We start from the raw sequence: 16,783 nt of genomic DNA, 5'->3' as shown, positions 1-16,783 counted from the left end.
TATACTTAACATTTTGAGGAACCACCAAACTGTTTTTCCAAAGTGGTTGCACTATTTTATATCCCTGTCAGCAATGCATGATGGTTCCAATTTCTCCAAATTCTTGAAAACACTCATTATGTTTATACGATATATGTAGATATATACATATTTTCTTGTTTATAGCCTTCCTACTGTGGATATGAAGTGATACCTCACTGCCATTTTGATATGCATTTCCCTACTTACTGATATTGAGTATCTTTTCATACACTTATTAGCCATTTGTGTATCTTCTTTGGAAAAATGTCTACTCAAGTCTTTGGTCCATTTTTTTTTAATGGCCTATTATTGAATCTTAAGAGTTCTTTGTTGTTCTGGACACAAGTCCTTTATGAGATATATGACTTGCAAACATTTTCTCTCATCTGTGGGTATTTTTTTTGCTTTAACTCACAAAAAATTTTAATTTCGAAGAAGTTTTATTTTTTTCCTTTTGCTGCTTTTACTTTCGGGGTATTATTTAAAAAATCATTGCCTAACTCCTCTTCCTCTGAGTTTTAGTTTCACCTCTACATTTAAACATTTGATCCATTTTGAGTTAACTTTTATATTTACCACAATTGTGTGAAGAAAAGATTCTCATTCTCTTCTGCATTTGGAAAATCATTACCCCAACACCATTTGTTGAAAAGATTATTCTTTCCCTACTGAGCTGTTTTAGTACTCTTGCTGAAAGTCAATTAACTGTGAGGATTTGTTTCTGGACTCTCACTTGTATTCCCGATTTATGTGCAGTACTACCTTATGCTAGTACCACACTGTCTTCATTACTACTGCTTTATAGTACGTTTTAAAATTGAGAAGTGCTCTAGCTTTCTTCTCTTTCAAGATTGTTTTCGCTCTGCCGGATTCCCGTCTATTCTTTGTTGAGTGTTTTTATTATGAAATGTTGTCAAATATCTTTTCTGCCCCTAATGAGGTGACAATATGGCTTTTGTCCTTTATTTTATGGTTTATTACATTAATATGAAAATATGTTGAACCAACCTTCCTAGGATAAATCCCACTTGATCATAGTGCATAATCCTTTTGAAGATTTTGGGTCTATCTGTACTTGTTTTTTTTTAAATCAGGCAAAGTATCACTAATTGTAAGACCAAGTAAATTCCAAGTATTCCAATCAATAAATCATACCTCAAATTAATCTTTAATTTTATACTTCCCTAAAAGAGTCCCTAAAAATAAACTGGTAATGATTGTAAACACTTTATCTTTTATTATCTGGACAGAAGTAGTAATTATCCAATATGACTATGAATATTAGCTCTCCCTTCTTTATTTTAATGAATTAAACTTCTTTGCTTGACTCTGCTTAAGAGAATGAGCGGAAAGAACATTCTGAAATGTAGCCTGTAGTTTATAAATATTTTCTCCTATACTCTATTGGAGGGCTGGAGTCAATGTCCTAAGTTATAGCTTCAGGATGGCTAATTCAAGGACACTAAGCAGCTCTTAGTGTTAAGAAAACATGCTCAGAAGGGGTAAGTGACTTGTTTAGCAGCTTCTCATTGAACACAGAGTAGAGCCTGGACTGGAATTTATGTCTTAATTATTCGAAGATTTTGTCCTCTTTACATACTGTCAACCCTTCAGAACTGCAGTAGCGATAGAACTTGTGAGTCTGACGTGATTAGAAGCCTTAAGTCTACAAATAAGGCCTGTTTCCTTACCATGGTGTTGGTGCTTGGCTGTCCTAGTGTGCTAGTATTACCAAAGGAAAAGCCAGTGGTCTGGGTGGTTGTGGCCTGGCCAAATGGTTTGCTGAAGAGGCTGGTAGTCTGCTGATTTTGTTGGCCAAAGAGACCACCTGGATTTGTTCCAAATCCAGTCGTACCTTTCAAGAAGAATGAAGAAAAGGAAAAATAAATCGGGGAAAAATACCCAACAAACCTCACATTATCTAGATACTGCAATAGTCTATGTTACTGATTAAATATCTCACTTACCCTACATTTATTCACTACTCAAACTGGATAATCACTTCCTTTTCCATTCTTCACCCAACTCTTCACCCAGTTCCTACACTAAGACTCTGACCCCAAGAATCCCGGCTGGGCTAAGTAATCTTCCTTTGTGAGCCCATAGCTTTTGTCTATTTTACAAGATACCACACTGCACTTAGAGTCTATGTGTATATTTTAACCTTGTTAGATTAAATTTTCTTGAGAACAACGGCTTTCTCTTCATAACAATATATCCAGCATAGAGTATGGAACAATAATGATACTTAATAATGAATACATGGCTAAACTAAATCACAGAATACCAAAACTGAAAAGAATATAAATGCCACTTAAATATGTATTCATTTGTGTATTTGTGTGTGTATATATATCTCTATAGAGGCTACCAAAAAAATCTAACTTTTGCTTATTTCTACAGAGGCAAACTGGTGGCTAGGGGAAAAAAAGAAAAGACCCTCAGTTACCTACTTTTTTTGTGTTTCATGAACTTTATACCACATATATGTATTACCTTTGCAAAAGTAGTATTTTTATGAAGTAATTTAGTAATCATCCTAGACTTTCTTCTTCCACATCCTATATCAAATCAATCCAACAATTCAAACTGAATTCAAACATTCAAACTAGGTCCAGAATCTGACATTTTTTACCATCTCCATAGCACTATTCTAATCCAAGCCACCAACATCTCTCATGTGGATAGGGCAACTGCTGATTTGTTTCCACTCTTGCTTCCTTACAATCTACTCTTAATATACCAATCTTTTGAATGATCCTTTATAGATAATCACATGACTTTTCTTTCTACACCCTCTAATGGCTTCCCAAATGAAATAAAAATTCAAATATTGACACTGGCTCACAAAGTCCTATAAAATACAGTGTTCCTATATCCTCTAGTACTTCCCCTTGTCCTCTCCTCTTTGGCATAAACTCAGGATTTTTAGACTTCTAGTTTCCACTAGCTGGAATGTTCTTCCCCTAGAAATCTGTACAGCTTTATCCTTCACCTTCTGCAGGTCACTGCTCAAATGCCACCTATTAATGAAGTCCTTCTTAACCATATGTAAAATTCTATTTCTCTTCACATATATACCAGGCATTCCCTACTCCTTCAGCATCCCTGAATCACTTTTCTCCATAGCACTTAATCCTAAAATGACAAATACATTTTTACTTGTCTGTCCCTTCTCAACATGGCCCAATATAATGTCAAGTGCTTACTAGTTCCAAAGGCTGTTTTGTTCTGACCATATGCAAAACCTGAATTCGTGGTGGAAGAGCTGAAGAGTCCTGCTGCACTGGAGGTGGCGGGAGAAGACCCAAATAAGCCAGTCGCGGTACCTGCTCCCACCTGGTTCTGCGGGCCTTTCCGGTTGGCCTGATAATCCTCTAAACGAAGTTCCTAGAGTGAGGGCAAGACATATTCCAAATTAATATGCAGCCACAAAAATTACTTAGGAGACTAAATACTTGAGTTTTGTGTTCAATTTCTATGTTCACACAGGAACCATAACTAAAAAACAGAACACTACAGAATGTTAACAGTATCATTATAGAAAAACATTTTCAATAGTGTATAATGGACATTAAAATCCATACCATAATTGCCATAAAACTACAGGCCAAAGGACCAACCACATCTTAATTTCAATTTTCTTTTATAGACAATAATACTTTCTTTTACACAATAATCTAATAGTCTATTGCCACCCCAAATGTAAAGATTAGCTAATTAAAAGATGGAGGATTCAGAGGAATTCAGAAAACTTAGGAAAAGAAGGGATAAAGTTTCAACAGTTTTGTCTTACAGGTCAGTGCATTTCTGTATACTCAAAAAAAGCAGTTTGGGATGTAGAAGAAGCAACAGCTACAATCAGAGATGGCAGTCAAAATGTACAACAAACTATCACATAGCAATGATAATGAACAACCTACAACTTCATGCAACATGGATAAACCTCACAGTGCTGAAAGACAGACATGATATAAGATTCCATCTATATAAAGTTCAAAAATGGACAAAACACAGGCAGTCAGGATAATGGCTACCTTTGGAAGGGGAGGACTGGAAGTAGGGGAGCAGGGCCCAAGGGGGACATCAGGGATGCTGGTAATGCTCTGTGTCTTGATTTGGATCCTGGTTACACGGGTGTGGTTCACTTAAGGAAAACTTAAGCTTACTAAAAACAGATGTATGCACACACATACATGCATACATTGCCAATAACAGTATGAGCAACATCCAATCAGAACAGACTAGAACTGTACTGGTATGTACAAGATGAGTATCATCCCTGCTTAAAACAATAGATTTAATATTAATTTAAAAAGTAATTTGGTTAATGTTAGTTTCTTATATAAATCCTAAAAAATAATTAAAAAAAAATTTTAAGCTGCTTTCCAACAGAATCAAAAGGTTAGGGTGATACTCTGTTTTGCATTTTACTGACCTCTAGTGACTTGCTTTCATATTCCTTCATAGCAGTAATACACTGGTGCTTGGTACTGATGTTAGTGCTAACTCCAGCTTTAACCATAGTATCTGTACCAGTTGGAGGCTGCAAAGGAAGACAAAGGCAAATCTGAAAGTCTAAAGCAAATGTTTAAGTCCAAGCTTTATAGCCCTACTCAGACACAATTCAACCACTAAACTCTATAACCAGTTCCCTAGGTCTTTTACTAAACAAGATGGTTTCAAGAGAGCTCGATTAACATTGCACTTTTGATCTCTTCCTATATCAAAGTTATCTGCGTAAGTCAATCTCAGTAATTGTTATCAAAAACCCAGAGATTAATTGTATAACCAAGCCACCCAATTATCTACTAAAATATGCTTATTACATGCATAAGGAAAACTTTATCCAATTTATCCAATATATACATTTAAACCTTCAATTCTGATTTCTACCTCCTACTCTGCTCTGAAGTGTATGCTTTATAACTATTGTTACATTTAAGAAATATGGAAGCCTTTTTCTTCCCCATACAAGCTTATGAGGCAAAAGGCACGGCCGTAAAGATTCCTACTTATATTGTCAGTTTTCTCAATTACTGTACTTTCCAAGAGACAACACATAGTATTTTTCACTATCACTTACATTTGACTTTATTTTAAATTCAGTACTATGAATTCACCACCTTGCCTAAGAAATTATTCATTTTCCAGAGTAAGTTTTAGTAACTTTTGCCAATCCCTATTTTTGCCAGAGATTTCCATTAGGCTAACTATACAGCCAGCCTATCCTAAGTATTTCCCAAGCAACTGCATCAATCACAATAAGTGGTATCTTACATCAAGGGGTATTCCACATATTTTCATAAAGAAAATCTTTCATTCTAACCTTCTACCCAACTTATCTCAAAACAAAGCTGAAGAAAACACAGAGCTCTACTGCCTCATTTTACCATTTCACCAATAAAGCTTTATTTCTACCTGGCACATAGAATATTGATGAGTTATTCCATATATCTCCTTAAAGAAACCCTATTTTCAGTGATTTTTATACAGTTTGCCCAAACATTCCTTCTTTATTTCTATAAAGAATGGCTGACCATTCAGAGGCCAATTATGAACTCGGTAAATACAAGTTCAACCTTATACTAGCTATTGTAATCAACCTTGTGAATATAAATTTAATTGATCTGAGCATACTTCAAATATACATTATAATCTAGATTTATGATTCATGACTTTTCCTGTCTACCACACAACTATTCACAGATTTTGTTCTTAACACATCTTTCAGGAAGAGTAGCTGTGCATAACTGGGAAGAGGAGAAATTTTATGATTCGTCCTGCAAAGAAACACACAAATGAGAGAGAAATGCATTCCACAAAGATTGGAAGAAAATACTTACGTTAAACTTAATGGTAGTCCCAGTAGGAGCAGCTGTAAAACTACTTGGCCCAAAGAGGGAGCCAGATGTGCTACCAAAAGGATTGGAGGTGGTATTTGTAGTTCCAAAAAGTCCTCCGCTGCTAGTACTTGTTCCAAAATCTATAAATTAGAAAGAAAAACAGGATGGTAACAGTAAAGAATTTAAGAATCGTAAACTATCTTGGAATTGGGCTGTGGCACTAAAGCATTACTTTCAATCCTCAGATTTTCTATCTTTCAAATCTCCCAGCAAGTACCTTCAAACAGATAACCTGATATAGACACACATGTTCTATGCTCACAACTTTGAAGTGAAACAAAGCCTGAATCCTTGTTACCTAAGTGTCCATAAAGTCCTTGGGCATACTTAGAAGACAAGCTGAAAGTTTGTTTCATCATACATTTTATCTCATTTCTCTTGGTAAGACCAGTTGCTGAATGAACTTGTCTTTCTAAAAACATCTTACCACAACAGACTTGAACAGGGGTCATAGTACATTTTATTTATATATGAGTTTTTAAAAATTACATAAAAGAGAATTTAACTGCTATAAAAAGAATGTATTTTTTTAATATAAGATATTACTTCTAAAGAAGTATATATATATATATATAGTGCCAGAAATATCAGTAAGCAATACAAAGTTATCTGCCAATATTTAATATTAAGTGCCATCATAATTAACAAGTCAAGAGGAATGTGATTTCTCACTGGCAAACTATTTCTTTTCTAAAAACATGTTCTAATACATAGTTTAAACAGGCACATCTCTTTTGAATTAGTATTTTAAATTGCCTTTTATATTGTCATGGTTAAATATTTCAACACTCCCTCAAGCAACTTCCCTTTTGTAAAATACTGATAGCTGGCTAACTTACTCATTCTGTCACACTCATGCTGGGAATGGCATCAACTCACAGGGCACACCTGTGCAACTAGTAATGGTTGTGTCAAAGTACTGTGTGGAGAAGTAAACCAAGGCCACATTCAGACTTAAAGAGAAAGAAGCCATCAATTAAAAACACCTGCCATGGACAAGGAATGGAGGAGTAACCACGTCACATCCAGCATTTGTCATTCCTGCTTTAGTCTCTTAAAACCGAATGTGAAACAGAGACAAGAAGGTGCCCTTGCAGTACACTATGGTTGACTACACATTCATCCTTGAAATTCTCCTGTCTTGACACCTATGACACTACTCTGACCTGGCTTTTCATTCCATTCTCTGTGGTCATTCTGTATCAGGCACCTCTTCCTCTGCATATCCCTTAAATACCAGTGCTCCTCAGATTACCAGTCTTGGAGAAATGTACATACCCTGCTTCTTTCCAGCCTACTAAACTTTTCAATACATTTTGAAGTTTTCCTCTCCCTATCTTTTTGCTATCTGGTGGAAAAAGGAGGTGGGTGAACACGGGGAAAAGAAGAGAGAACACATTCAATAAGCAAATCAAATTGTTTGATGCAGAAGTCCAATGATAGTCTACTTACTCCCAAAACCTGTTGGTTTATTTTGTGCAAAGGCATTGTTTTGGGATGAGAAAAGACTGGTCCCTGTGCTTGCAGTTCCAAACAAGCTGTTTGATGTTCCTGTTGATGTGCCAAACCCAAAGCCAGTGCTTGTGGAGGTAGCTGGCTGGCTAAATGAATTGGTACCAAATAATCCTCCTGGAGAGATGGAGAGGGGAAAAAACAAGTTAAACAGATTGGAATCACTAAGTGAAGTCCTATACCAGCTATGAATAAACCAACTGTATTCCAAATAAAGTCCCTACCTGGTTTGGTCTGTGAATTTCCAAACAGACCTCCAGTATTGTTGCTAGAACCAAATGCAGATGTTCCAAATGCCCCTCCACTAGTAGTGCCAAATCCAGTATCTGATAAAGCAAAATCCAGGGTCAGAATAAAATCTAAGTCAGGTGACCTGACAAAAGAGTACTTTAATATTTCTTAACATTCTGTATTTGAATAGGATCACTAATCTGAAAACTACTTTTTAAAAAATTCCGTAAGACTACTTATTAGAGTTAAAATTATGCCACAGATATTTTCTTCACTGTCCCACGTGAAGTAAGGAAACTAAAAGCAAAAAAGATTAAAGACTTTTCAGTAAGTTAAAGATGTTGCTAGGCTTAAAAAAAAAAAGTGCCAAGTTAATTAGGTACTATGAGCCACAGACAAAAAACAAAATTTCAAAAGTAAAGTGTTAAAATTTTCTCCAGACCCAGTCACTGGAATGAATGGTCCTTAATTAGAAGAGCACATCAGAATGACCTGGCAAGTTTTTCAAAATACACATGTTCAAGTTCCAACCCCAGTGATTCTAATTCTATAGTTCCATGATGAGAAACATGTACTTTGGAAAAAAACCTCCAAGTGGCTCTGAAACACATTCTTGGTTAAAAATCAAGGACCTAGACATACAGAATAGTATAAAAGGAGGTCAGGAGACACTTGCAAAATTTTCCTCTATTATTTTTGTTCAGAATGACTGAGGTTTGGTAGTTAGGTTTTTTAAAAACCTTCATCAGAGAAAGTTTCTGGGATTTGCCTTAAAATACTCTGTTCAGATGCTCTTCTCCCCTTAAAAAGAGGGATAAAAACAAGATGGAAAAATACAGACTGCTGAAGCTGGGAGATAAGTACATGAGAGTTCATATCATTCTTTCTACTTTTGTGTAGGTATAAACTTTCTGTTAAAAGTTTAAAAGTAAGTGAATAAGGGTTACTATAGGCAACCAGTGTCATGTATAATACTCAGTGGAAGGGGAAGTGGATCTCAGGAGGGCTGGTGGGATTCAGGGACTTTGACTTTCTAACAGTTCTGTTTCTTATTCAAGGAGCAAATCTTGGAGAAGTTATTCAACAACTGCATTTTAGACTTCAATAGTAAAAAAGTATTTCCTGGTCTAAAATATAATAACAAATTATAATTTTCTGCTAAAAGAACCAATTAATAAATACACTTTAAGTACTTTCTACCGATGATCAGAAAACCATGAAAACTGAGAACTTTAAAAATTTCTACTTCTTTAGACAATTTTAACAAGATCTTATGCTGGTCATTTTTCAAAGAGATTTTATTATGAAGACCAAAGTATGAATTAATTCCTATCTAAAGCTTCTGAACTGGATTTGTTCTTAATAACAATAGCTTAAGATTTTTCTCTCTTTTGTTATTTTTTAAAACTTACTCTGTCCAAATGTTGAAGTTGTGCCAAAACCACCTGTGCCACCCCCAAAGGGTGTTCCAAATGACTTATTAAACATCTTCAAAATGAGTCTTTGCTTCAGAAAGCTGGAAAGAAGAAAAAATTATCACTTTTTAAAGACCACAGAATGCAATGGAATAGTTTCAGAAAATCTATCATTCTACAAATTTAGTCAGGCCTGTTCAAACAATAGTATGATGTTTATTCTCATTCAATATCCTAAAACTCTATATGACAAAATAGATTTTGTAAAATTGAGGCTTAATTGAATTAGTACCATAACATGAGTTAAACTTCAAATCCCATCAACAACCATTCATTTAAAATAATGTTTTTCGACCTTTTTTTAAACCTAAACCCCTTTTAAATAACGATTTCAGGTCTACTATACCAGATTTTGATATGTTCCATGTAGGAGGTTAAACAGAACATCCACTAAAAATTATAATAATATTCTGTTATCCAATCACCAGAGAAGCTAAAATTTTTGTCAGGCTTTATTTTTGATAACGTGCGTTGTAAAAAGGTTCCTCCCCTATTTTGTGTACATAAAATGTTGTAATATGAATTGTTCTTCAAACTATGCACACCCCCTCCTCCCATCTCTAAACCCTAGAGATTCTGGTGTGCTGACATTCTTCTGGAGATTACTTCTTAAGACTATTCTCTATGGTCCCCTACTTATCTATTTTCTGCTTCTTCTGGGAACATTACAGAAAACCTTTGGTCAAAACCCCCACCTTACATGAATGAGTCCCCTCCAGTATCCAAACTATGCACCTAGTCACTTAATGAATTGGACCAAAGTTTCCGTAAGTATGAAAGTGAAGTTTGATTCCCCCCGCCCCCAGATTTGAATGAAAACAAGGTAAAGGTATAGTTTACTAAAAAGTAAAACCCTTTCCCCCTCCATAAATTTTCCTTAAACTTAAGACATCTGCTACCATTACCTGCCTGCAGACAAGAAAATGAGTAAACTACTTCTAATATGAAAACTCAGAAAATAGCCAATCATGCTTCTTTGGATTTTGTATGGTATGATGGTTTTTCTATTACACATAACAAACCAGCTTTTTCTTCTAGTAAAATCATATGCCCCGTTCATATAATAGGATTAAATGTAACATGTTGAGGTACTCCCAATGTTCCAGTATCCCATTAGCACTTCCAGGTGAAACAGTTCCACCTGAAACATTCTGTACAACATTTGTAAAAGATGAAAAATGAAATGATTTTTATAGAAAGCAACATTCTGCCCTCTGAACTCCTCTAGAAAAAAAATTCCAACCCTTAGTTCTTTACCCCAATATCCAGGAATTTAACAACTCCTGCAATTAAACTAAGGTCACTGAAACCATGGGTTCAAGAGAGGCACATCAGAATGAACTGGCAAGCTTTTCAAAATACAGTCCCCTAGGCTCCATTCCAGAAATAAGAAACCAAAATGTCCAGGGTTGGGAATGTAGACATTTGTATTTTGAAAGGCTCCTCAAATGACTCTAATACACTCCCTTGAAACTGGAGGCTATATTTCAGGAAATCATCATTTCTCTCTCAATAATGAGATCTGCTTGAAGTTTCCCGCCTTCCCAATTTATCAGGGTGTCGAAAAGTGACATATTGGGCCTTTATCATATTAACTGGTGACTCTCCCTTCCAGGGAAAATATTCTTAGAAGTACTTAGGAGAAGTCTAGACCTCTATGGGCCTATCTATATATTTGCTTTTCAACAGTTCACTCAGAATTGACAGATGTGCTAGGAGTCAGATGTTTGGACCAACTCATTTAGAGTTGGCTCACAGCCACTACTAAATCCTATATCTGTTGACTGAATTTTTTGACCCATCACCAGTAAGGAAAAACTGTGAGTTGCAGTACAGTTATCATGCTAAATTTGCCATTCATTTTCTTTTTCACCCCCTACAAACAGCAATCTATTCATATAAATCTGACATCTTCTATACATCAAACATGTTAGGACTTGAAAGCCAAGTAATTTAGTTTTTCTCTATGAAACTTTTTCTCATATAGATTTTAGTGTTACTTTGGTATCAGTGGCACTAGGCTCTACAGACCAGATCCACAGCCTCTAACAGTCAAAATTTGATTTTTAATAATTTTATCATAACATAGAAACCTAGAATCACACATATACTCCACAAAGGGATTTTAAGTAGTAATAAAATATCCTGAGAAACAGCTCACAGTTTACAAGCTCTTATATATTATCTCAACAACCCTAAAAGGATGGTATTATGCATCACCACTTATATTTTACAGATGCAGAAACAGGATCAGTTAAAGGTTCTCAAGACCAAAGAAGTGATAAGCGGTAGATCCTCAGTTTAATCTCTGACCTCCTATGGACAGCCTCAATCCCAGGATGGAAGACACTTACTAAACAACAAGAAAAAACGTTGTGTAGTAAGTCAAGGAAATTCATCTGTTTCAGACCCAAGAACAAGTAGAATACAGGGACCAAATTCAATTTACACTCCTGGAAAATAAAAGCTTCTCACTCAGGCTCAGCCTATCTCTTTGGTTCTGGCAAGGATGAGCCTGGCTTAGTCTCATGGCTGATCATACTGGGATTCTAAATGGGTTTTTTTTTTAAACTATCACCATGGAAGCAAACCAAGGTTTTGGAAACAGCCTCACAATTTTTATCATGATTGCTAGAAATTAAAACATGGCTAATACATTAAACCTTTGCTCTTCAAACAAATCAATTTCCCTACTATGCTATGAAATGTCAGTGACTCAATGAAAAATGCCTTCCTCTTTACTCTTGCCCCTACTAAACAACCTACTATTTCACGCTTCAAAACCTAGCTCAAATGTTTTATCTTCTATAAGCCTTCCCTAACTCCCTTAGCATTACTCAGTCATTCCTTTAGGCTTTCACAGCACATTATGATTGGTTTACCCACATTTCTACCCTGACTCTTTCTATGGTTGGTGACAATACCAATTACACAGATCCCCCTTTAGGACTGAAGGATTTGCTATCCCAGCTACTGAGTAGTACTACCAAAAGACACCCCTCAGCTGTCGGTCCTCTTCAGAACTGTCTCTGCTGAAGACAGCTGCCTCATCCAAGGTCATATCCTCTTGGAAAGACAGCTCAAATCCAAAAGCCAGGCCTCTTGGCTCCAACTTAGGGTTACTCTAAATGGTAACCACAGCTTCATACTCTCCATGGATTGGCTGAGGCTTCCATTAAGATACTATCACAACTCAATTTTTCCCTCAGCCCATTCCTGCTTTCTTCTCTTCTCTTCCACAGGTGGTGATCCCAAGCGCACTATCTAGTAAAATTCATGCAGAACTATCTCCAATTCAGTCTGCTTCCCAAGGAAGTCAACCCCTCAAACTTCCCCAACACACAATGAACTTCTCCATGGTAGGGACAGTATCGTTTGTCTACTGTCCCAGAACCTAACAAAGGGTCTGAAATAGATAGATGTACTCATTTTCTAAATTAATGACAATCATCACAAATGTGTTTTTAAAACACAGTGTGAATGATCAAGTTACTTCAGAAGTAACTTCTAACTTAAAAATAAAATTATGCTAGTTAATTCTCACAACAAAAGGAAGCCATGAAAGGAAAAATTCTTGGTAGAATTTAACATGGGTTTCAGAGGTTGCTTGGAAGTGATCACAAAATGGCTGGATACAACCAGCAGACACTTTTTGGCCTGTTTTATTTATATACATATATGGTATATTATACACATACATATGTATGTATGTATGTTGAAATGTTTATGTATATACTGTCTTAAACTAGCTGATAACATTTAAAATACAGATGTGTCAGAAAAATAAAATTTTGGCTTCTTATGAAAAACCTAATAATTAAGCAGATGAGGACTGTAATCACTTCATGACAATAACAGTCTGGAGCATGGCAGGAACTGTCCCTTTTGGTCACAGCCATATTCTCCAATGTGCCACAATACCCATCCAGTATCACTCATCTCCATCAGCTGCCTGGCCCCAACAGGTTTTGAGTTTGTAATTTTTGATAATCAAAGAAAGGAGCTACACATTTAAAACTTGAAGAGCCCAGAAATAAACCCACACACCTAAGGTCAATTAATCTTCGACAAAAGAGGCAAGAATATATAATGGAGAAAAGACAATCTCTTCAGTAAGTGGTGTTGGGAAAGCTGGATGGCTGCATGTAAATCAATGAAGTTAGAACACTCCCTCACACCATACACTAAAATAAACTCAAAATGGCTTAAAGACTTAAACATAAAACAAGATACCATAAACCTCCTAGAAGAGAACAGAGGCAAAACATTCTCTGATATAAATCATAGCTATGTTCTTGTAGGGCAATCTATCAAGGCAATAGAAATAAAGGCAAAAATAAACAAATGGGACCTAATCATAAGTATAAGCTTTTGCACAACAAAGGAAACTATTAACAAAACAAAAAGACAACCTACAGAATGGGAGAAAATATTTGCAAACATGTGACTAACAAGGGCTTAATCTCCAAATATAAAAACAGCTCATAAAACTCAATAACAGAAAAACAACTCAATTAAAAAATGGGCAATGACTTAAATAGACATTTCTCCAATACAGATGGCCAATAGGCACATGAAAAAATGCTCAATATCACTAATCATCAGAGAAATGCAAAACTACAATGTTGTATCATCTCACACCAGTCAGAATGGCCATCATTAAAAAGTCCACAAACAACAAATGCTGAAGAGGGTATGGAGAAAAGGGAACCTTCCTACACTGCTGGCGGGAACATAGTTTGGTGCAACCATTATGGAAAATAGCATGGAGATTCCTTAAAAAACTAAAAATAAACTTACTCTATGACCCAGCAATCCCACTCCTGTGCATATATTTGGAGGAAACCAATTCGAAAAGATACATGCACCCCAATGTTCATAGCAGCACTATTTACAATAGCCAAGACACAGAAGCAACCTAAATGTCCATCAACAGAGGACTGGATAAAGAAGTTGTGGTTATATATATACAATGGAATACTACTCAGCCATAAAACAAAATGAAATAATGCCATCTGCAGCAACATGGATGGACCTAAAGATTATCATACTAAGTGAAGTAAGCCAGAAATAGAAAGAAAAATACTATATGGTATCACTTATATGTGGAATCCTAATGACACAATGACACAAATGAACTTATTTACAAAACAGTAACACTCACAGACCATAAACAACCTTATGGTTACCAGCGGGGAAAGAGGGTGGGAGGGATAAATGGGAGTTCAGGATTTGCAGATATTAACTACTATATATAGAACAGATAAATAACAAGGTCATACTGTATAGCACAGGGAACTATTTTCAATCTCCTGTAATAGCCTATAATGAAAAAGAATAGGAAAACGAATATATACGTACAACCGAATCACTATGCTGTATACCAGAGACTAACACAACATTGAAAATTGACTATACGTCAATAAAACAAACTTGAAGAGCATGTAAGTGCCAAGAAATAGGAAGTCAAAATTATGTCAGAAAATGAGAAGGAAATGTGAGAAAAAAAATTCCTGAGGATTTAGAAAGTGAACTAGGCCTTGAGAGATCAGAAAGAAAAGAAAGCAAGCACAAGAAAGGTACACAGGTAAGAATGGGTTACTTGTGTACCTATCCTATCTGGCCTTATACCTCAATACCAAGCCCATTTTTCCCTCATATGATAAGCATATATTAAGTTTATTATACAGTGACGTTATTAACCTTAAATCACACAACTAAAGGAGTGAATCAGAGCACTCCGCTAAGTTTGTATCCAAGATATGGTATCAAGAATAAAGCACCACCAGAACATTTGAACAAAGTTACCCTAAGAGAATTATTTCAAGTAAAAGATGTTTAATGAAAAAAAAAAAGCAGTTTGCAAAAAGATACATTAGGCAGATTCTTTATGTAAAATTGGAAGGATAATACACTGTTATTTATGGATACATACATAGTAAAAGTAAAGAGAGGCTAGTAAAACACATGAAAGTGGTAGCCTCTGGAGAGAGGAAGGGAAATGAGACAGGATGCAGATATTTGCACTATTTCCATTAAAAAAAAACTACTGAAAAAAGAGAAAGACATAATCCCAGAAACTGAAATGTGTGGAACTTCTAAATCCATTCAAGTTTAAAGGCATATCACACATTCAAGTCTTTATCCTTTCAAAACATTAACCTGGCCCAAACTGAAACCCTCCTGAGTAAATAATACTAGGTAACATTTGAGTTCTTACTATGTCCCAAGCACTGTTCTAAGTGTATCTAAGAACTATCTCATATAAACCTCCCAAGAATCCAGTGAGGTAGGTACTTTTATCCCTATTTCACACTCAGTGAAATTGAGACAGAAGTAGCTTGCTCAGGATCACAATGCTATTACTGACTCCAGAAGCTGTGCTCCTAGAGTCCAGACCTCAAGAAAGAACACTTAACAACTAAAGGGAAATGATTTTGCACTCATTATAAATAGGGAAATTACAAACCCCAAACAAATTTGGCAGTATTGATCCAGCACTATTAGGAGAAAGACACTTCACTGGCAGAAAGGTAATCTCTATCATGGACTGACAATTTATAAGGCATTCCCATGGCCTCAATGAACTTTCCTACAAAGATTAACCACTTCCTTTACAGATGGACTGACTTACATTTGTTGCTTTTTTGTTGTTGTTGTTATGCAACATATATTTAGAAAGAAAAAATAAAAATAAAATAGTGCTGTACAGAAAGAGAAAATGTCCTTAAACTTACTCTGCTTTCTATGCTCAATCTTCTAATAATTCAGACTGTCAGATACAAGAAAGAGGTAGCTTTAATGACACCAGTAGTCCAATATTCCCCCACTGTCCCAACTAAAGCTCAAGAAACTGATGTCCAATTTTTTGTGAGTTTTGTGAACTCTGGGCACAATAACAAACCTTAATTTTCTTCCAGAAAAGTGGCAGACTCTGAAATATGGTAACACCCAGTCAACTGCCAATTTTAAGTGCTATCTAAATGACTAAGCAAGCTTGCTGTTCTCTGACAACAGAAACTTACACAACTGGGAAGTAATTTTTTTTCCACGTCACTGAGTTCCTCTGTATCAAACTCAGTAAAGAGCAAAAACACCAAATATTTGTGAGATGAATGGACTAGTATAGTACTTTCCAGTTTACAAAGCACTTTTTCATATACTCTCTCATTTAATCTTCACAAAAGTACTAGAAAAGACAGGAATTACCATCCGCAGTTGAACTGAATGGAACAATGACTGCTAATTTTCGCCCTGGATAGGAGTTGGGGAGAATTCCAAGTAAGAGAGATTAGCCTAAGCTTAGTCACCTAATAACATACCCCAGCAAAAGTACCCACTATCCTCTTGTTTTACAGTATCCTTCCTATGATTGATTCCCAGATCAACCCATTCCCTTTGTTAGAACATTCATTTTTCTCTCAAAACTAAGTCCCCTCTTCTTTCTAAAAATTGGTGCTAAAGCCTCACCTGCTTCACAAGACTGTCCCAGATTAGACCCTGCAGGCTCTTATCAGTATAAAAATACTTCCCCTTCCCCTCCCCCTTTCCAACACAATTACATAAACTAATGCCTCCCAGCTGTTTTTAGTTATGCAATATATTTGCTGTTATACCTGCCACTTGAGTGTATGAGAT

At 35.8% G+C, this 16,783-nt stretch overlaps 1 protein-coding gene across 7 annotated transcripts in view; it reads right to left on the bottom strand.

Annotated features, from left to right (window-relative positions):
• NUP98 (nucleoporin 98 and 96 precursor) overlaps positions 1-16,783 on the bottom strand; it is an 81,640-nt gene that overhangs the window by 59,234 nt on the left and 5,623 nt on the right. For all 7 annotated transcript variants that reach the window (XM_032489229.1, XM_032489228.1, XM_032489230.1 and 4 more), the window contains 7 exons: positions 9,083-9,186; positions 7,664-7,765; positions 7,380-7,556; positions 5,868-6,007; positions 4,460-4,567; positions 3,231-3,411; positions 1,713-1,876 (listed from right to left, as the gene is read on the bottom strand). In XM_032489229.1, coding sequence (XP_032345120.1) covers positions 1,713-1,876; positions 3,231-3,411; positions 4,460-4,567; positions 5,868-6,007; positions 7,380-7,556; positions 7,664-7,765; positions 9,083-9,158 — 948 coding nt within the window. In that variant the 5' untranslated portion in view covers positions 9,159-9,186. The remainder of the gene's footprint in view (positions 1-1,712; positions 1,877-3,230; positions 3,412-4,459; positions 4,568-5,867; positions 6,008-7,379; positions 7,557-7,663; positions 7,766-9,082; positions 9,187-16,783) is intronic.

This window comes from Camelus ferus, chromosome 10 (assembly GCF_009834535.1).
Source record: "Camelus ferus isolate YT-003-E chromosome 10, BCGSAC_Cfer_1.0, whole genome shotgun sequence".
Classification (NCBI taxonomy): domain Eukaryota; kingdom Metazoa; phylum Chordata; class Mammalia; order Artiodactyla; family Camelidae; genus Camelus; species Camelus ferus.
The sequence above is the reverse complement of the archived record's forward strand: the minus strand, read 5'-3'. Positions and strand labels throughout refer to the sequence as shown.